Source organism: Dicentrarchus labrax, unplaced genomic scaffold (assembly GCF_905237075.1).
Source record: "Dicentrarchus labrax unplaced genomic scaffold, dlabrax2021, whole genome shotgun sequence".
Lineage (NCBI taxonomy): Eukaryota > Metazoa > Chordata > Actinopteri > Moronidae > Dicentrarchus > Dicentrarchus labrax.
The window spans coordinates 22,802,674-22,825,277 of record NW_026136706.1 but is presented as its reverse complement, the minus strand read 5'-3'; the positions used below and the strand labels follow the sequence as shown (position 1 = coordinate 22,825,277).

General features: G+C 40.7%; 1 protein-coding gene across 6 annotated transcripts in view; it reads left to right on the top strand.

Annotated features, from left to right (window-relative positions):
• sema5ba (sema domain, seven thrombospondin repeats (type 1 and type 1-like), transmembrane domain (TM) and short cytoplasmic domain, (semaphorin) 5Ba) overlaps nucleotides 1–22,604 on the top strand; it is a 156,837-nt gene that overhangs the window by 52,590 nt on the left and 81,643 nt on the right. For all 6 annotated transcript variants that reach the window (XM_051404309.1, XM_051404307.1, XM_051404310.1 and 3 more), the window contains one exon: nucleotides 12,955–13,182. In XM_051404309.1, the coding sequence (XP_051260269.1) occupies nucleotides 13,002–13,182 (181 nt within the window). In that variant the 5' untranslated portion in view covers nucleotides 12,955–13,001. The remainder of the gene's footprint in view (nucleotides 1–12,954; nucleotides 13,183–22,604) is intronic.

The window sequence follows — 22,604 nt, the reverse complement described above, 5'->3', positions numbered from 1 at the left end:
TATCAGCCCAGCCGCCATTGCCCTGTTGTGTCTGCAACTCATCACAGAGACGTGTTTAAAACATTTAGCTGGTCAAACACCACACAGTGAAAGGACTGAAAGGGCCCAGAGACCTCCAGGGTCCTTGAATGTGATTAAGGCTGTCTCAGGCAATATGAGCTTTAGTGTAATTGCATTGACGTGGAATTTCTGGGCCAATAACAATAACTGATAATGTCTGTTTGTTGTGGTTTATACCAGTGTAATTACAGATAACATTATACTTGCAAAAATGTGGAGAAGAAACAGCATTTTTACTCACATTCTGCTTTATTTTCTCTTCTAAAGTGCTAACAGGCAGCAATGCAATTAATTTCAAGTCCTCTAGCTGTCAGTGACATGATTATTCTTGCAGTGTTCAGTCACAGTTACAGAATGACTGCACTCCGCAGCTATTTACATCTAGTTATTATATTACTGCATTATTGGATGTAATTATATTGGCAACAGATGCAACATGCAGCCCTGTTTTTTATTTTATCATCAACAATAAAGAATTGGTGGACCTTGCAACAAATATTAAATTGGTCTACAACTAATGATTATTTTCTTAATCAATTAATTCTTTACTCCGTAAGGTGCCTTCTTCCAGTAGCTTATTTGGTCTCAAAAGCAGTTTAAAAAATCCTAAATGGGTTCAGTTTATGTGAAATAATCACATAAAAGTTGCAAATCCTCACATTGAGGAGGCCGGAACCTGCAAATGTCTGACATTTATATTTGATAAAAAGTTCAAATTCTGCACTGGATTCTTTAAGGCGAACTAAAACACCTTTGCGGTCTGCCCTACACACATTTAATCAGTTCTTATTTTTGAGCAAAGAACACAGGCACAGAAGCTTGGATAAAAGCTCATTGCCCACCCCCCCAAACCCTTTTCTTTGTGACCTTTGGCTCTCCAATTAACAACCTCCACTCAGAGCATCGGACGCCCCTCTTTTGTGACTGTGTCAAGCCAGAAATGTGTGGGACAGACCTTTTGTTTGAGTGGTTACTCATGTCCCTGCCTTTTTGTTCCCTAATAGCCCATCATCTGGGCACCGTCCCTCTGACCTCCCGCCTCTGACACTTTCCTCTGCTAAACGTCAGGGAAAAGGCCACAACTCTGAAGACTGGAAATGTACAAGAAATTATATCAGTATGTTCTGAATACTAAATGCACTGAATGCATTAATAGGTTGTATTGAATTGAACTGACAAATCTGAAATAGTGGATTTATAGATTTGTTTTTAATCAACTGATCAATTATACCAGTATTCCCTACTTTTTGACTGCTAAAAAGGAAGCATTACTTGCGACCCCTCGTCACATGTTGCATGCTGTACATCAATGAGTAGTTCCACCAAAGATACATTTTCCCATCTCGTATTGTTGAGGCCAGAGTAGGTAAATCCAGTTTTGCTGAAAGAAAGAAACTAAGATGTGGTAGACATATGTTTTGTCTGATTCCCTGTCCTGTAATACATCCTGTGACCCTTCAGGTTTGTCCTATTACCCCTTGGAAAAGAAAATTAGTCTACCACAGTCTTGACAATTGATTCATAGTTTGCCATTAATAAAGCAAGAATGCCTAACATGCCCTGGTTTCAGCTTCTCAAATGTGAGAATTATCTGCTTAACTCTGTTTTCACAGTGAATAAAAATAATATCTTTGTGTTTTGGACTGTTTGGTCAGAAGAAAGTTCAAGTATACTCTGCTCTTTATGCTTTAAAAGAAGCTGGATATAATATCTGGATTTATATTGAAAACTCTGCCCATTAAGCATAACTTAGAAATAAATCAGTTGATAATTGCGTGAATAATAAAAAGTTAAATATATTAAATAGTATTTAAGAATTCATTAGCAAATAAGTATAATCCCTCTGTATTAGCAGCTTTGGATCCAAAAGCTCAACTCAGACCAGGCAGGTAAAGTTAAAAGTTCTGTTTTACTCTTGGTCAGAAACAAGAAAAAGTCTACATCATACGGGCAAGCAAGCAGGGCACAAAATTAGCACCAGACACCAGCCTAATGCTGATAAAATATGCAAGTGGCTGGCTCACCAGCCAAAAAAACAATGGTAATATATTGAGTGGCTGCTAAAATTTTAATTAGCCATTTGGCCTTTGGACAAAAAAGTTAATTTTGCACCCGGCAAAGAAGGTAGGCAAATGTATCCAATTAGGAATCAGGCAAAGGGATAAAAGTCCAAAAAGCAGGTAGGGGTTGATGCAGGCAGGAGTCAGCCAGCAGAGATGAAGTTGAAAGATGATCCGATGGGGAATGAATGGGAATGGGCCAGTACTGTATATACTTCAAGGCTAATAGGGAAGTGCGAACAGGTGTGCAGGTGGGTGGGAGAGAGGTTAGGTGATACAGTAGGAATGGTGGGAATTGTAATGGCAAGGGGAGTGGCAGGATGTGAAATGACATGGCACAGGGAGAGAACAGGTAGCAAAAAAACTAAAACTAGAATCATGTTGACTATCTGATGAAAACTGCATTAAATAGTACAGGCTGTTGATTGCTACCAGTGAATAATGACATAAGACATTATCAACAGTAATTAGACTCACTTTTTAAAGGACCAGTTTGTAGTATTTAGCAGCTGGTGTCTTTTTGGTGGGTCTGTTAGTCAGTAGATAGGCAACAAAAACAATTCTCATATTCCGGTGATTGATGAAAACAAACCTATGAGTATTATATTCAGTTTCTGCCAATAGATCCTCCTACACATTATGCACTAAACCTTTAAGTGGCAAATGGCTTTTCTGAATTCCGCCACAGTGATGTACAACAGTGTTCGATGCTTCACCGTCAGCATTTACATGGTGTTTTGAAACCACTGCAATCCATTCTCTATAATGCACCTGAGATCAGCCTGTGTAGTAACTCTAATGGGAAACTAGTGGCCAAGATTGAACAGTCTCTTACTCCCCGAGTTCTCTGAACTAGTTGGGTGAGTTCAAATCAATACAGGCCCGGGGGCTCCCAGTTCACACAATGAAACAGTATCAGGTAGACACAGAGAGAAATGCAGTCGATAATATCACATTATGGTTTCTGTGTGTGTGAATGAAGGTGTGAGACTGTAGTTGACAGTGCCAAGTGAAATCATAATAGAGTTTCTGAGGGCCAGACAGAGTGTGTTATTACAGACTGGGGATGTGGAAAGGTATAAAATGGCTGGCTGTAACAGGTGTGTGTATGAGGTGGGAGGCTGGAGTTTGAGTCTGTATTTATAAGTGTGTGTGTGTGTGTGTGTGTGTGTGTGTGTGTGTGTGTGTGTGTGTGTGTGTGTGTGTGTTTTCAGCTAAGAATTCCCCAGTGCATCTCACAAATCACATGTAAATGTACACCTAACAGTGTGTGTGTGTGTGTGTGTGTGTGTGTGTGTGTGTGTGTGTGTGTGTGTGTGTGTGTGTGTATGATGTGTAAGCATCCCCACCCTCAGCAATCTGTCAGTCAAACCATGTAATAATACTGTAGCCTGATTTGCCATTTACTGACCATTAATTGCCATCTCTTTGACCCGAGCCCATTATCCTTCAATCAAACTCTTTGCCAATCACTCCTGGTTAAATCATACTTTTCTCCTGATTGTTACTGTTGCTACAAGTGGCATATAATTGGGATCCACTTTTACAAGAGGCCAACATTTGTTTGGTCATGTATTCAGTTTACTGTGGTTCAGCTGAAGTCATACAGAAACTGGCCATTTAAATCTTAAGAATGAAAATCAGTAATCGCTGTAATCAAGGGCTTTTTGAGACGGAACACTGCTGCTGTATTTTTCTGGATATAAAGAATTGTTTATCAGAGGTAGTGCTGGTTGGTGGATTTTACAGCTTTGTTTTAATAGACCATTGTTTATTAATGCAATCTGTTGAAATGTGTCAACTGTCTTGAATATAACCATGTGTTGTCACTAGGGCTTTTACATTTACAGATTTTCACTGCATGAAAATAGTGAAAATTTAATTAATATTTTCATCTGTTTTAAGCATTTAATGTCCGAATTTTAAAACGCATCCTCAATCGTGCTAATGCAGGACAAAAGAAAAGCTGCAGAGGCTCTTTTTTCTTACCAGCAAGATCCTTTTCAAGCTGTTCTCACTAATACTCAATCAAAAGTTTGATTGATTTGACTCATGATTTGTTTTGGGGAATGATTTCAGTCCTTTGAGGACACCTTTACATTCAACCCCACTGTTAATCTGCTGGCTGCTTTTCTCTCAGAAACCTGGGACTTCAGTTACAACCACCAGAGAAACTTAATGCTATTAGCCTAAATTGAGATAATTAATTATGTAATCTGAGGACATGATTTTGTAAGTCAAGGGCACAAGTTATTAATCTGATGGAACAAATTACTAATTAGTACACACAGATTATTAATTTGAGAATACAAATGACTAATTTGTGTGCAAAAAGGTCTACCCATGTACCCTGCCTGGCTTTGTAGAGACATAACTATGTGTTGACAAAACAATCTCAACTAAAGGTCTTTCTCACTCATTTGGGAGCTTTCAACCTTCAATCTTACAATCTTCATTAGGATATTATGTTTTCTCAGTTGTCGTGGATCTGTAGATATAACATTGGCTGTCCCAAATCACAGCTTATTTATTGTCTACTTTCCACCATTAGTGAGTGTCCAAAATCTGGGTTTAAAATTTAGCTCACAATGGAATGACAAAAGGAGAATAAACCGTCAGGCTTAAAACTTTGTTGCTTTTGAATAAAAGAAGTCTGCACAGAATGTATTGGAAAATAATTAAAAGAAAAGAAAAAACACAAAGACTTAAATTCCCATACAGACAGTCAGGTGTTATACAGAGCCTGTTTATCCTTCCCACAATCCCACAGATTGCACACATGCACTCATGCTCAGGGAGCAAGATGAACAAAATGTGCACACACACACACACACACACACACACACACACACACACACACACACACACACACACACACACATCCAGTGCCTTTTTCCCCTCGCCCGTGTTTTGCTTTTCCTCGCACATCACATCTCCGTTGACAGTCTCACAGCTATATGAGTATATCAGATGGCACCTTCCCTCAGGCACCATAATGCCTTGATTCCAGCACAGCCTCTGATTTGATATCGGACATAATCCAGACAGCGCCTGCCAACCTCACCACCTCGTCAGCCCTGTCACTCAATGTTGTCCCCAAACACATGCACATACACACACTGTTTTCTCCTGTCCGAGGTCAACCCTCCCTCATTCCTATAGAAGACCCTTTTCTTCGGTTGTGCCTGCCTTCTCAAGCATGAGTGAAGCGACTCAATAACAAGAGATGCTAGCCGTGACCCCACCATCACCCTTTTTTTCGAAGAAGTGAAAGAAAGAAGATCTTCTATCTCACCCTGTAACTATCTTCATCGCACATTCCTGTGTCCTTCCCCCAAGTGTGTTGCCTACATGGTCTGGCCTCATTCCCTTGAGACTGCCATGAGGCCCCCCATTGCCGTGCAGGCATTAAAGAGATTGGTGGGGTTGAGCTATTGAGTTGAATTAGACATGGTCAATGTAGCCTTGGCTGGACCAAACCCCCTAGGGCAGGAGAGGGAGAGGTTGAATAGGATGAGAATATGGTGGCAATATGCGTCTGTGGAGTGGTTGTCGCCGTTTATCACAATGTTGTAAGGTTGGTTTGATTTGTTAGTTTGATTAAACAGGGAGACATGTAAACGCACATGCTGTACTGTGCTTATTTTTCTCATGAACTTCTTTAACTGAGCAGAAAATGACAAGTGTGAAATGAGCTCTGCTGCCTTTCGCATTGTTTAAAAACCTGCTTGATTTACAGTCAGATTTGGAGGCATCGATCTTGTGTTTAGTTCCTTGAGTAACAGGTGTTATTTCCTTCTGTTGTAATTCATTTTTGTGTGCGCAAGAGGATTCCTGTGAGCTTTTGGATGAGGAGGTATTGATATTCCTGTGCCATACATGCTAATGATGAGCGTTGGGAGGATTGCAACTGGCTCTGTAGGAACAACACATCTTTCATGCACTTAAAGCTCTGGAGGGGCTTAACTTGAAATCCTGCTAAAAGACGCTTAACAATGATGTCTAATCACTTCTAACGAATCAAAGAAAAAGGGAAAAGATTCCTCCTCCGGGAGCTTTGCTGCAGAAATTACCAATTACATTTTCTTATCTGTCATCCCTGATGACAGATTTTTCTGAAGGCAACAAACATTGATTTTTTTTTTCTTCTGGTCACACAGGCTTCCTTCCTTGTTCCGTTCCAAAATGGCATAGTTCTTTTATACAGGTGGCAACTGCTTCCCAATGGACCAGAAGCAATTTAATCAGTGTCTTAACAGATTCTGATGAGACTGGGCTAAGGGAGTAAGCACTGAGTTGTAATTAGAGGTGCTTCCCTTGCAGGCTAAGCCAGCAAAGTGCACTGGAGTCCTGGTCCATAACTGTATCCAGAGTGATGGAAGAAAGAAAACAGGGAGCAAAGCACATAAGGAGTGATAAGAGGAGGAGAGGGTTAAACAATTATATAGGGGAGTGGATTTTACGACTGGTACCAGGAGGAACGACACACCTGCTGAGAGGCCCCCCTGCCTGGAGGAATGTGATGTGCTCTAACAATCGCAGGGACACATTTTGAAAAGCAGTAGTTATGGCCCCCTGCCCAGCTTCTTTCCCTGAGTCCTTTCTTTAGCCGGAGGCGAACAGTAACATTTGGAGGTGGTACTGTCAGACACCATTGTTTCAGCTAAATTAACAAGGGACATGGGAGAAGAGATTTTTTTAAGGAATGGCCATTTTTAAATCCTGAGGCCTGTTTCTTCATCATCCCAGAGCATCTACTCTCTACCATCCATTCCTGACTCCTTATAGAAACAGTTTCCTTTGCCACCTGAGAAATGACTGCTGCTAAATACATATGTCATATATAGTGCATGCATATTGCTACCACCTAATTCTAACACATATTGTTCACATTTGCCTACTTCAAGCGTTTCATTGTCCTAAGCACTTCACTTCCTCATGCCGTGTTGCATCAGTGGGCAGTCCGCCATCCAGCTCTCCCCGGGAGACTGTTGAGGTCTGTGCCGAAATACACTCAACCTGGTTCCCGCTGCTTGACTACCAACTTGCTGCTCTGTTGCCATAGATACACGCTGGCATTGGAAGGGACTTATGAGAGCCTGTGCTCAGGAAAGGTTGAGATGCACTGGCTGCAATCTGGCTAAAGAGTGGAAATTATTTTTTTAAATGGACAGCTTACCTTGTTTATCTAGGTTGAGCCTTCCCAAATTAGCTCTGCACCAAGGCACTGTAGTCTTTTTTTATTATTATAAATCACTAGGAAAGAAAAAACGTGTTGTTGTACTGCTTTGGATTGTTTACAACAAGCTGCACCATGCTGAAGCATCCCGGTGAGACATTAATGCAGTACACCTTTACAGGAAATACACTGCCTCTAGCTTTTAAACATTTAGGTCAAATGTGTGTCTACTGTAAATTGTCAGAGTACACAGCCAAAGGCGAGAGAGTACATTTACAAATATTAAACTTCATTAAAGTGTTTAAGTAGTGATACTTTACTAATTGAATAGTATCCTGTAATCCTACTTTTTGTCACCCATATCTTATTTATTTTCTGGACGTTGCAGATTGTATATTCAACTTTTAGCAAGTTGATAAATATGATGTATCTCAGCTTATTTGCAAGTGTGAAAAAACTTGTTTTAGCTGACTGACATTTTCGTTTTTGTTTTAAAAAGTTGCATCAGGTTGCATAATTTTCAAGTTTTGTACTCCAACTGATATCACTGTTTAGTCATTAATGTTGTATACTATTAGACGGGGAAAGGGGTCTTTGGGGAAATATCAGTAATGGTCTCAGCAGCTGAAGGGGCGTGTTGGTGTCTGATTGACAGCAGCTGGCAGTCTGAGCTCCATGGGCAGACAGTGGGTTTTTAACAGTGGTACTTAAGAGTAAGGAGCACAGCATTATCTAAAGGGAAGAACCAAAAGTGACGCAAGTATAGTTTAAATGCTGTTTATTGGCCTGCAGCTGAGAAAATAATTAACTATCTAGCCTGCAAACTAGCAGTGCACTTTTCCCCTGTGAACAAGTAAGGTGCAGGACAAGATGTGTTCATGTTTGTAAGTGAGATAACAAGGAGGACTGTTGGTGAAAGTCTGTGGCTCTTGGGTTGTGTATGCCTATGATAGAGCGGTGACGTTACTGCTAATATGGTAGAGTATGAAACGATTTGATTGGCTGTATGGAATAAATTGGAGTATTTTTTATATGTTGTCGTGTTTTTTAAAGGAACTGAAACATTTCTTCCTTCTCTGCAAACACAATTTCCACAGCATTAAGGTAGTAGGCTACATCTGTCTCCCCACTGATCACAAAGTTATTGACAAAGAGACGTGCCTGGACAACTCATCAGTCTAATCCACACAAGTTGCCTGTAAATCCTCAGCATATAGTACACCTTTAATCGACTCATTGTATCCAGCAGGATGTCTGAATGACTGACTGACAGGCAAACAGTGGCCCAGTGAGTTTTTTTTTTAAAGCATCCACTGTGTGTATGTGCATGTGTGTGATGTGTTTATGGAGACCACTCACCCAATGGTATGGATTGTCCTGTTTCCTTGGTGGAAAACTGTTGCTAATCCAGAACACAGCAGGACGGGAAATTGCATGGGCTCTATCAGACTTCTTCTGAGTGGCCTTGAAGAGCCATGCTTGGTATAAACAAACACACTTGCAAACAAGTACACACATATACACACACACTCAGGAGTGGATGTTGGCACACAGCATGTGTCAGTTCTGCCCACTCGCTGTGACCCAATATGGAGTGTGACCAGCTGTCCATAGCTGGATTTTGCCAGTTTTCAGAGCTGATTTTGTGTGTGTGTGTGCGTGTGTGCGTGTGTGTGCGTGCGTGCGTGTGTGCGTGCGTGCGTGCGTGCACATCTGGGTTTGCTTGAGTGTATGACATGACTTTCTACAGACATTTTTGACATCCACACACTAAACTCATCCTCCTGCTGCCAATACAGTTCCCTCTGTGTGTCCATGCCAAGATAACTCATCCACCGAAGTCTAAACTTACAGCAGAGTCCTGGTCATCTGTCATGATCTCCTGCTCTGCCTGTTCTCAGTGCAGCTTTTAGACTAATGAGAGGATTTGTAGAGTCAGCCTTTGACTTTCAGGACTCAGTGATTTAATGTGAATTAAGCACCTGCCAACTCCACTCCTGCAGATGATAGAAGTAAAGAAATGGGGGTGTCTTAGTGGGGAAACTCAAACTCGGTAAGCATAATGTTCTTGGATTGATTTCACACAGGAACCTGAATCGTATGTCATCCTCTACTGTCTCCTTCCCCATGTTTCATGTCACTCTCTACTGTCAGGAACTTAATGAAAGTGAAAATGTCAGAAAAATAAAGAGTCAGCTGAAGGACTGATTCTCTATACCATTTATACCGAGTTAGCTCTCTCTTTAATATCTCTGGTTGTATAATATGGCTTTGTGGCAGTACTGGACTTGCATTACTGTGATAGTTTGCCTTAATTGATGAACACACTTATTTTGCCAGAAAAAAACCCAGAATATGACAAATAAGGAAACTAAGATTTTAGAAAGATAACTTGGCACCAGTCTGTGCAAAGCCTCAAAAGTAATCAGTAATGTATTCAAATTAATTCTGAAACAAACAAGACAACCAATCAGGAGATGCTAAAGTTGGGAACATATGGTCCTATTTTTTTTTTTTTTTTTAATTAAATAAAACATTGCTGAAACATTTTGAACAACAGAAGTTGCTGTGCTTCACTAAGTGGAGGGTCAATAAAAAAAATATGACTGAAGAGCTTTTCAATCAAAATTGAGAACCAAATCAAATGATCAAAGGCTAAATGAATGTTAGAATTTATTTGTAGAAAATTGTTAGATGCCCAGACCTTGACATCAGCTCATCAGCTGTGCAGATTGAATTGTATTAATTTCACTTTGCTTGAATAGAAATGACCATGTATTCCAAATATATAGTCTCAAAGTTACAGATGTCTGTCATCAGCCATCATCAATTGATGATGGTATGCCTCTGATAATGACGTATCATATGCAAGGAAAATTAAAATGGTCCAAGGATTAAAGCTTGAGGCACATCACATGTAAGTGAGGGACCAAACCTATTCAGACCATTTCCTTTAAATCAGATATGATGAGAGCTAGTCTAATCTGGTGCCCATTGGATTCCACCCACTGTCTCTCCACTGTATATACTAATAGGGACACAATCATCTACAGTGTCAAATACTGGACTCTTGTCAGGAAGCACTAATACAGATCACTCACTGTCATCTGTATTTAAGTGTATTTTCAGTTCTGTCCAGCTGATAGAAACCAGACTGAAATTATTATTTTTTCTTTTCTATAAGTCACTCATGTTGAACTTCCAAACATTAAGAAAAGTCTAGACTTGCTTTTCTGTGTAGATGGAGAAAGCTGAGTTCGACTTTTGAGTCTCGTGTGATCTAAGAGATTACACGTAATGTGATCTTGCCAAGATTTTGGTAACAGGTAACAGAACCCAAATGCAGACAAGCAGCAAATGGCAGATGGATAAAAGGCAGTTTACTTGGTTGTTGGGCTGGATTAGAGTCTGCAAATAGGAGACAAGATCCCACATGGTAACTGGGATGTTTCAGACACTAAGATAGCAAGGATCAAGTCTCTAGGAAGAATCAGAGACCTCCTATATTTTTCAAAGAAACTAACAGTGTTTGAGGTCACTACAATGTGACCTCAAACACTGCAGAGTTTCCTTTTCTTCCTACCCATATCTCAATCAGGTGTGTTCGGCCAATCAAAAGCTTAATGCACATACACTAATGTAGCGAATCAGTGTAAAACACTAAAAGATAGAAAATATGCAGTGCTGGAGGTTTCCAAGTGGTATGAGTTAGAACCATTGGGTCTAGAAAACAAATATGGGACACAAAAAAGAGGAGGTAGAGTCAGCGACATGAGGGGGAGACCATGCAGACATCAATGGCATCAAACATTTTTAGAGTCTCAACTCAATGGCACACTCCAACATTCATGCTTGCTCTATAAACAACAGACAGCTCTTTGAAAATCAGACATCTGCCTGCAGGAGTGACGTAAAGCTTCTGGCTCAAGTGGTCTGCGTGTGCCCTGTAGAAGAGATTTATGCTTCTTTTTTTTTTGCGTTGTAATAATATCTCAGTCTGGATGGCATAGTTAAAAAGTATATGAACGTATGTGCATACATGGTTGAAACACAAAATCATTTTGTTTGCTGTATTAGTGTGGAAATGGCCTGATCATGCCTTTAAAAGGCCTTGTCTAACATGTTATTAAATTGAAATGGGCCCATATTTGGGGGGATCAGAAGGATCAGAACACCAGGCTTTTCAGTAAGGGATAAACACCAGCTTGCATTAAGGCTTAAAATATTCAAGGACACAACAAAGAGCCTATGCATGATAGAGAGCGAGCAGAGACTTGAAACTGATGGATGTATCACCAGAACTGGACTTTCTGGAATGTATTTCATTGTTTCACCTGTACCTGTAGCGACACACCAATGCAGACGTCTGCATTTTTAACTGCAGTGCTATTTTCACTCTGAATGTGGCTCTAAAACTTAAGACACATCCAGCCTGGCTGAGTCAAGTGCATTGCAGAGAACATTGAATACTTCCACCTGTTCCATCAACAGTATGTTTGTTGGCAGTAGCTCGGGGCCTGTTGACTCCACTGTTTGTAATGACAAACATAGGCACTCTGTGCATTTGCCTAATTAGTTACCAGCTGTAGTGAGAGGGATAATTGATTGCAGGGCAATATGGTTGATTTGCAACTCAACCAAGCTAATAATTTGTTATTGATTGAAGCATTTGCGAGGAAAACACTACAGAGAGATGTAACCCAGCCAAAGAGCTGCAGAAAGTTGATGCTCTCAGTTTTTAATCTACTTAAATGATATTACACCTCGCTAAGCTAACATCGTAAGGAGCGCAGGACGGGAGATGATGAACTGCTGGTTTCAGCTCAGCACTGTCGACTCATATGTTATTACTAGAGGAGATTACATTTACTCAGGAAGCATGAGAGTGTCTGTATGTGTGTTATGTGTATGGAGATTTGTGTGTGTATGTGTGTCTCTGTCTCTGTCTGCTGGCGGGGTCTGCTTAAATAATACTTGAATATTGAGGTCAGAGAATGACTATTATTCATGTGTTGATATGCATCACACATGTTCAGTAAGAATAATGTCTCTTGAATCACTGTAAATAGTTGTGCTAACATTTTTCCAGCACATCTCTAAGAGAGGCATACATTTTAAGTGAGTTCCTTTCTGCTTCATTGACTTGTGGAAACTTTCTGCCTCATTGAACAGTCCAATACTGGATTCAATTTTCTAATTTTAATCAGCCATTAAATGAACTTCTAAAGTTTAATTGCACATCTTAAATAATTATCTCAAGGTCAGAGGTTAGGTATTTCTTTGAGATGGCTCATTGCTGGAGAGTTTTCTGAGCAGTTTTTCCACTCTGTGTCCTCGACACCCTCCATCTCTCCCTCTATATATTTTAGTAGACTCAGCTTTATATCTCTTCTTCCCAGCCACCCTCTAGTTACCTAACATCCTCGCTTTCATCCCACGGTTATGTACTTTTTACCAAAATTTTATACCTATTGCATTATGTGTTTTGTTCACTTTCTATTGCTCTATGCTGAATTCAGAGCCGGAAGCCCCCAGGAATGAAAAGTTGGAGCAAAGAAATGATTTTGAAGTGACTCAGAGTGAGCTTCTTTTCTTTTGAAGCTAGGTGTAAAAATGTTGCATTGAGGTGCTGAAGTGGTCTCTTCTCTTCTCCAGCTATATCCCAGAGGCCCACCTTGGCAGTTAGAGGAGAGGTCGTCACCATGACAGCGTCCTCGCAGGACTCCACTCCCTCGTCTATGGCCGGCCTCTTCCTGCTCCTCCTCTTCCCAGCTGTCTTCACGCAGAACTCTGCTGTCCCGACGACCCCGACCACGTCATTGTTTGACCCGCTGACACAACTGGAGTGCACGAAGAAAGAGCACCCAAAGGTTTCCATCCAAGGTCAGACATCATCTATAACCACCTCTTTCATATAAACATCTGATAACGCTATACAAGGAAACTGGTTACTGGAAGAATGCAGGTTATGGTTACTATAAAACCTTTGTTTACATACAGCCTGCCAGTAATCAGATTTCTCTCTTATTTTCTACTCTGTTGGACCGTGGGTGGCTTATATTAAGATTTCAGATTCACTACCCTTTTTTTTACAAGAGGATCTGGACTGAGAGCAAAGTGAGAAACAGGATCCTTCTCTGAATTTCATAAAATAGCCGACTAATTTAGACTGAAAGAAGCTGCTATTCTTTATTTTAGTGTCAGTTTTAGTTTTAGTCGGACAAAGTTAGAGCTTTGGATTATTATTTGGATACAAGGACCCACTGTAATGATGTCTGGTGGAGTGTACACATGGTGGAAACATCAGGCTTCTGCATGCCATAATATTAAAAGACAATTCTGTGGGGTTCTTTTATAACTTGGGTCTTGTTTTGTGTTGGACTCTCCCCCTCTGAGATCATAGTGAAGTCACTGAAAAGAAGTCAGACAGGATGATAAACAGGATCAGAAAACTGGTTTGGAAGAGAAGACATTTTGAAGAAGAAGACAGTTGTGCATAACACACAGTTTTCTTACAATGAGGGATTTATTATGAACATTTCAGGTGGTCTCACTTTATGGTTTACCTCGAAATAAAGTGGTTCAGATAATTTTCCCTTTTACCTTACGTTAAGGAAAAAAATTTGATTTTGATATCTTACATTTTTCAACAAAATTAATAGTAAATGTCAGACTTTGGTGTCAGGATAAGGGCTTCTTTCAATACCTTATGAACCAACACAATCATACAGGGAGGAAGAAAACAGTATATCGAGTGAAAAATAATATAATGATGCCAGAAGGGGCTCGACTTTTTTCTGGTCACGCTCCATGCTTACACCTAAACCCAGAAACAGAAAACATTTCTGGTTCTCTGGAGGTTATAAGTACAAAGTAACTGACAGGGAAACAGAAGTTATGGAGTTAATTTCTAAATAAGCCACATAATCTATTCAACATTACAGGGTCACACATAAAAATTGCAAGAATATATGAAAATGGGATCTACCTTGAACCTTGATTGCTGTTGTGGTTTAATATCTCTCCTAGTAACATAGTAACATAGGCAATGACATGGTTTTTGACAGCTTTATGTATTTTGAACTAGGTTCAATGCAGCAAATTATTACTATCATGTATCTTAAGTGTTGACAGTTTTCTTAATATACTTGCCTGAGAGACTTTAATATAGGTGTATGTCATGCTGTGTACGCGTACACGTGAATTCTATGTGCGTAAACATACAGATCCGTCTTTTCACAGCAACCAAATACAGTGTTTTCATAAACATATCCCTTTGCCAGCTGCAATAAAACCTCACAGTTTGGCATTCAAGCAGGTCAGCATGCAGCTATAAAAGAACAACAGAAAGCAAGAGGGGACAAGATAGAAATGATTGTGTAGAATAATGGTGCTCACTATCTAGCCCGTTCATCTGTACAGTGGGCCAAGAAACAAGGTCTTCCTCGCGGCGTGAAATGGAACAGAACAGTTTGGGGCACAGAATCACAGATAGATATGGCAGAATGAAAGGTAAACACGCACAAAATTGCTGTGTTTATTTTTGAATAGGGTTGTTTGTGTTCCCTCTGCCAAGAGCGGTGACTAAGATTGGAGGACCAAAAAAATCGCTGGTGGGGATCGAGGACAGAAACACAAAAATTGAAGAGGTGGCCAGAAGGTTTTCTTGTGATTAGAATTATACTCTTCCCCCTCCAAACCATATTGCAGACATTTCCTCTCAACTCTCGGTTTTCTTTTTTTTTTTTTTTTGTACAGCAGTATTGTTCCCTTCCAAGTCTCACACTATGCTCAAGGGCCAGCTCACCCATGTTGTAGGTCTGAACTCTGGCTAATGGAACTGAAGATGGACATAAAGAGCTCTGTGCCATTTGGTCCTTTTTTGCTGGACTTTCCGTGTTATAGCAGTTTTAAGTTTGAAAACTGGAGCATTTTTCTATTGGATTTTCAATCCATAGAACTGGTGAAATGGCTTTTTCCTCCCACAAAGCTGAGCCAAGGTCACCTATATGCTGAGTCTTTTGCCTCTGTCCTGCTTCAGCCACCAGGCCTCCAGATGTCCAGATTAGCCCTGGCTCCACCGGTGCTTCACTTCAAAGGCGTGCCTCTTGAGAATGGCTCTCATGGCAGGGAGCTGCAAGGCTGCTGGCCTGTCAAAGCAGGCAGAGTGGGGCATTATGTGGAGGCAGCCGTATAGAAAAGGCCTGCACAATGAAAGTGTCAGCGAGAACCTGAGATTAGCCTGTGTGATTGATGAGCGTTTTATAGGGGCTTGTTGAAGCGCTACCTCAGTCACCTGGAGGAGACCAGGGAGCCGGCTAAGAAGATTTTACTATGGGCGTGCAGGAGTGTGTACGCAGCATTTACGTGCTTTGAGTGTATGTGCCTGTAATGACAAGTAATTGTTTGTGTTTGTATGTTGGACTGTATGTATCCCTTTGTATGATGCAGTGAGACTGAATCCTGGCAGGGTGAAGTGATCAGTCATCCTCTGGCCGCTGAGTCAGTCCCTCCACAGGAGCACGTTATCTGCGCCATCCTCTGGTTTTAAGCATCATTGAACACTTTACACCAACTTGAATTTGTCATGTTGAGACAAATTTACTGATACATCTATCACTAGTGTGCCAAGTGTTGTAGGTCTATGGACAGACAATTAATCCTGATTCTCTTCTAGGCTTGTGATAAAAGTTAAACTTTATTGCAACTTAGTATTTGTTTTCAACTGACTGTTCTATCAGCCTTGATAACGCTTTTTTTTTTGCTCTGTAAACCAGGATGAATGTTTACAACTGACAGTTTGGGCAATAACTTTACTGTTCACCTTTATTTTCTTTTTCAAATAACTTTATTAACGCTGCAAAAATTAAAAATTTCTATAAAAATATCTATAGTCTAGAATAGCCTAAAATATTATTATTATTATTATTATTATTATTATTATTATTATTATTATTATTACATATTAATTAATTATATTAGATTTGTATTGGATTTACATTTTCTAGGTTAATAGTTTAAGTAGGTATTTGAATGTCCTTCACAAGTCTTTTACTAATCATTATCTTCCACACACATGATTTTTCACACACACTGTTACAGAAGAGATGTGACGGGGTGTATAATAGTGTAGTTGGCAGCAGTGATGGTATCATCAGAAGACGCAGGAGACAATCTAGATAAACATCTAGCACGTGGTGCAGCATAATGTTTTTACAACCTGCGGGAACACACAATAAACACTCCAGACTATGTCTGTATGTCTGCTGTTCTAGAAGTGCCAGCGTTTTTTGTTCTGATGCAGGAATACAGCATTGGAATCACGTAACCTCCACCCACAGGCACACACTGTACGAAGCCGCCAGCTCATGATTTAGATGGATGATACTGGCTCTCAGCATAAGACCGTGGGTCTGATAAGAGCATGGCATGAGGGCAGAAAGTGGAACGCTCTGAATCTAGATATGGAGTCTGTTTTTGGAATTTATAGAGTCTGTTGTGTATTATATTATGAGGCCCAGAGAGCTGGTTTTGGAGTGTGTGTAAAGGGTCAGCCGGGTAAGAGAAATAGATAAACTCTGCACCTTTATCACACCCAGAGCAGCAATATCCATCAAGGCAACAAGATGTTTCATAAGGGAGTATGTGTAAGAAAGTAATGGTTGATAATAAGACCTTTGGCTCAGGTTCCACTACCTCCTTCACACAGAAGATGAGGAGCTGTCTGATGGATTAGATGGCTTCACAGCCTGGTTCATCTGCTCTGCTCATATCCTTCTGAAGAGAGACAAAGGAGGACAGAAACAACTAGTGTCGTTGCTCATTTCCTGTTCAATTCTTTGAAAATCTTGTCTTTTTCATTGGCTTTTTATTCCCTCTCTTATTCCCTGCCTGCCTTTATTATTCTCTCTACCCATCTTATCTCCCCTCCTCTCTCATTCACTCTCCTTCTCCTCTCCATGTCCCTCCTATTATATTCCCTTTCTTGCCTTCCTACTTCACTTTCTCTTCATTTCTTCCTTTCCATCACCTTTTTCCTCTCTCAGCCTGCTCTCTTTTTGCTCTATAATAGTGAGAAAAATGTATTGCACACTTTATACAAGTCCTTCTATCTCTTTCATCGTTTGGGTAATGGTGCTGTCGTTTAGCCGTCGTGTCGCCATCTGAAGGACTTTTGAGCAGCATAAGAGTGATGCCCCTGTAAGACATAACTGTTTCGCTTAAAAGAAAAAGCATTCGCCATGAATTTTTGATCTTATTTGTTATTTTATATTCTTGTCTTACTTTGCCACCTGTCTCTGTTTTCTCATTCATGATTACAGTGGTGGGCTTAATTGGACTGGTGCTATCAGAGCTGCGGTGTGTTTGCAGCCATCAATCAGGCAGCTGAATAGAGCTGAGTTTAAAATGCTGCTGGGACCAGCCTCTCACCCACTGATGGTATGTCAGGATATCTGATGCAGGCCCGAGAGATAGCAGGGAGGATCAGAGAATAGAAAACATTTAAAGGCTTTATTGCCACTTTAACTGAAAAGTAGAGAGGCAGCAGGAAAATTGCTCTCTTTGCTTTTCTCTGTCCATGCTGTCTCCTGTCGCTTTGGATAGCCCCCTTTCAGACGTGTGCCTCATTGTATGAATGCATAGGTAATTTAACATGCTGTCGTCATGTTTGAATAAGCCCCAGAGTTCCACAAGGCCACAAATTTACCAGGTCAGACCTGGTAACATTTCTTTAACCCTTCCAAAATATGTCTCAAGTCTGGATTAAATGCTGTGACATTAACGTAAAGGCTACTTAAGCACAATGCTAAAAAACAGAGCATGCTATTAACCCTTTACTTACTTACTCTTTCCACTCATAGTGTCTCTGACAAGGAATTTTCATTTTGTGTTGATTCTGGTGGCCCCTGTTGACAATAGGGGTAGTGTTTCGATTGCCTCGTTTCATTGATTTAAAGGGGAATCCAGTCTATTAAGAATAACTACAGAAATCGCAAACATTCCCACTGATGGTCTTGTGTGTTTATGTGGGTCATTAAGAGTCATCAGTATTAAATTGAACTGTTACGTAACCAGTCAAAAACAACATGTAGTAAGTTAAGTATCCTTTCTCATGCACAAAGAAAATAAAATCTGTTTAATGACTTAACTACTTTATTATTTCCCCTCATATTTTGGGCCAAATAGTACAGCTCCCCTTCAGAAAACCCCAACAATCATCAGACCATAAGTCTCACTAGATTTCCATTCATACCAGCTTCTTACAATGTGAATACAAAACACAAAACACTTATTAATCCTATTCAGCTGTCAGACTGCATGAAATAGGAACCAGAATTCTTTATTGTGCTTAATAAATGATGATGAGAAAGATGAGAGGACCTGCAGGGTTGAAAACAAGTATAATAACTTGCACATTAGAATTGATGTGCGGTCTAGACTTTTCCCTGAGCTGACATTTCTACATCAGTGTGCCTTCCTCTACAGGGTTGCTTCGACAAGTTGCCCTCATGATGGTCATTAATTAAGCCACGGATGTAAACAGTCAATCACCTGCAAAATAGGTCCATCACTGACTGAGCTTGTTGGAGAACTGAGAGCACTCTTCATCATCAATGTCATTATTTTTCAACTCCTCTTCTCCAGCAATGCTACGGGCCACCCCTGAGAACTTGAACATTGAGACAAAAGCCATTGCTGAACATTTACGTAACAACTTCCTATGTTTGAATGCCATAAAGTTATCATTTTAAAAGATACATGAAGCAGAAATTGAACCGATACCACGTCTGAATGGTTCTCATGATATCATCCCTACCTTTTGCTTTCTATCACACTCTCTTTCTGAGAATATTACTACGGCACACTGGACTCAGTAGCCGTGGATGTTGCTTCACCATTGGTTTTGTGAGAAGCAGACAGACATCTTTACCGGTTGCTGACTGAGAGGCTATTAGCCTCCTGGCCCCAACACCGTTCCTCCTGTGGCTGCTCAGTCCCCAGTCTCTCCAGGTTCTTTCTCTGCACTGCCTGCAACCCCGCAGACCCCTCTATCTGAGTTCAGTCAAGTGGGAGGAGGGGAAGGGGAGGATAGAGCAGTGAAGGGATAGAGGGAGAGTTGTGCTCCACTGAGGCACAGCAGCCTCTCTTCAACTATCACCCTCTGCAAGTCAGCCACAGCGAAAATCTGAAGGTAGACTAGAAGAGATAGTGAAGAACGGGACAGACAAGATGGGGGTTGGGACTGGAGTGCGAGGAAGGGTGAAGAGTGATATGAAGAAGACCAAACAAAACATATTTCAATGGATTTTGGCCTGATATGGAGGTGTGAACAGATCTGGCACTCAAGGGAAAGTTTTGTTCCTTCAGTACTGAACGATAGAAAATGTGGGTACAAGTAGCATTCATGCTGCTGCTTTAGCTTTATTTGCACAAAAATGTGCTTACAGTAAATGGATATTGTATGTAAATTTCTATATTGCAGGATGGATTCATTCCTGTGTCATTATTTGGCCACAACTGCTATTTTCACAGTACTCGCTGTCGGATGTCAAAATTTATTCAGAATGCAATCATATATAAGCTAATTGACACTGGAGGTGATCCTTCATTCACGGTATCATTTGCCAGATGGCAGATAGCAGCAAGACTGCATGTGACCTGTTTCACTAACAATATTGGAGCGACCACCTTGCCCTGAAGATAACCATTTTTAATATTGCCTCTTTTCAGCGAGTCTTATTCCCATTAGCAAGACATTGTGTTCCTGTGTAGCCCCCTGAAGGAAGATGATGATAGACAGCTACCTTTAGTACAATATGTGTCATTCATAGCTCATTAAACAGTGCAGTGCTTGAGGGGAGAAATCAACTAGATTCCTGATTATAGTGCTAATGGTAAAAAAAAACTTGTTATTATATAAACATTTGCTGCCAGACTGAGAATTGAAAAAGCTGAAAAACACATACCCAAGTTTACAGAAGCACACAATTTAGTTAGTTGTTAAAGGTCATCGGAGCTTCGTCCTCTGTCAGGGGTTTGTTCACTTATAATATTTCTGCCAGTCAACGGCCACAATGTTCCACAAGGACTTTCAAATGGATTTTAAAGCCATTTCCTAACCTTTGCTCAGTCAGTCAATGCCAGTCAAAAGTAGAGCAGCATGGTCAAAATAAACAACAACTTTGAAGTAGGGCTGCTTGATTATGGAAAAAATCATAATGATTACGATTATTTGGGTCAAAATTGAAATCACGATTATTCAAACGATTATTTATTTAAACGTCAGAAACATGCTGCATTTATTGGACATTTGTCAAAAACACTTTGCAATGAAGTCCTCAGTTACACTTTCCTTTCCCCATAAACATTTGTAAGTCTCCGGTTACCTGTTCAAATGAAAACAACTTGACAGGAGAAGACGGCAACTAGTGTGGCGACCACCGGCGCAAGTATAAACAGTTACGGCGCTCCCGTGACTTCACATTGTCGCGCGACAGGTCGGGAACGGCGGGTATACCGAGCACATGACGTGCAGTGCTTGCTGCGGGGGAGGGACGGAAAATACGCAACGCGCGAAATATGCAGACTGTGGCTGTGTCCCAATTCAGGGGCTCAGCTTTTTTCTATACAACGTTGCACAACAGAAACTGGAAAAAAAATCGTTTCCCTCCGATTTTATTAGTTTTGAGATCGTTTGGCCCCAAAATCGTAATCATGATCAAATTTCGATTAATTGAGCGGCCTTACTTTGAAGTCAATTTTGTAGCACTACTGCATCATTTGTACCCCAGGTGACACAAATGTTTGATTAGCGCCATCATCATCAACTGTAATTAAATTTAGTCTGTTTTTGTATATTTCATCCAGTAGGGGTGGCAGCTGTTAATCCCAATTTTCAGTCTGTGGAGGGTGTAGAGTCTACACTGCAGACCAAAACTGCTGGAACAGCACTAATCTGTGATTCGCTTTTAGCATAGTGGCCACAGTTGGCATTGCAGGTTAGGTAACAGACTTTCCCATACACTATCATCACAAGACAAACGGCTGTAAAATCATCAATAATTGTTTCTCGTCTACACGCTCTGAAATGACTCTATTACTAATTATTGAGTTATAAATTACTTTTGTTCCATTGACATGTGCAGGGAGTCAGCTGGTTCAGCCAGAGGAGGATGCTCTATGCCCAGAAGCCGAGGAAGCTTGAAGAGCTTTTTTAGAATATGAATATACCGGAATTAATGGTGCCATTGTATCCAGTTCTCTTAAGCAAATGCATACTGTAGACAGAAAGGAACAGTGTACACAGACCACAAGCACCTGATCCATCACCAGTTTCCGGTCCAAATTTGTTCAGTGTGACTAAATGCACCTCTGCATGAACCTGGGCTTCTGCGTGGAAAGAGCAAAACTAGCGTTTTTGTGACAATGTGCTTTGAGCTCAATGCTAACATGCAGGTGCGAAGCAGATTAAACCTTTACCATGTTTACAGAGATAGTTTAGCGTGTTAGCGTACTAATACTGCTAATTAGCACCAAACACAAAGTACAGATGACTTGTTTGAATTCCAGGAACCAGGAATGTCTGTACAAAATGTTCATGTTCATCCAATAGTTGTTGAGATATTTCAGTCAGGACCAAAGTGGTGGACCAACTGACCGACTGACATTGCCATCCCTAGAGTCATCTGTATTACTACTCTGTCACTTGTATGACTCTGTCAGGCTGCTATACTCCTTCAGTTCAGATTTCTTCCATCATCTGTCAAATTCTACTTTGTAACTTTAGCTGGTGAATCAAAAGGTACACATATGGTCTCAAGAGGACCTATTATATGCCTGTACATCATGTACTTTTCAGTATTAAAATCATATTTGAATTTACCCATAATGGCTGATAACATCCTCCCAGCTCAGAGCTGGACAGTTTGATGGGCTGGCTAACAGACGAGCCCAGCGGCTCAAATTTGAAGGGATTAGATGAAGGTAAGATTGGATCCTTATCAAATAGGCCTTCCTCTGAGCCCAACTTGAGGGAATCTCACATTCCATCAGGTTTTAAGCGATAAACGGATCAGATTGCGTTGGAGCTCTCTGGTTTTCTGTGTGTCCGTGTGTGTGTGTGTGTGTGTGTGTGTGTGTGTTGTGGCTTTTTTGGATCCACAATGTGTTGTGCTTTCATTCCCTCAACTCCATAATATTTTGGCATTTTCCAGCTTTGACTGCTCTCCATCCAGACTTGGTCTAATAGCGACTCAGATCAGTCGGGGTGCCACTTCACTCTGCCCACATGCTGGTTGTGTGGG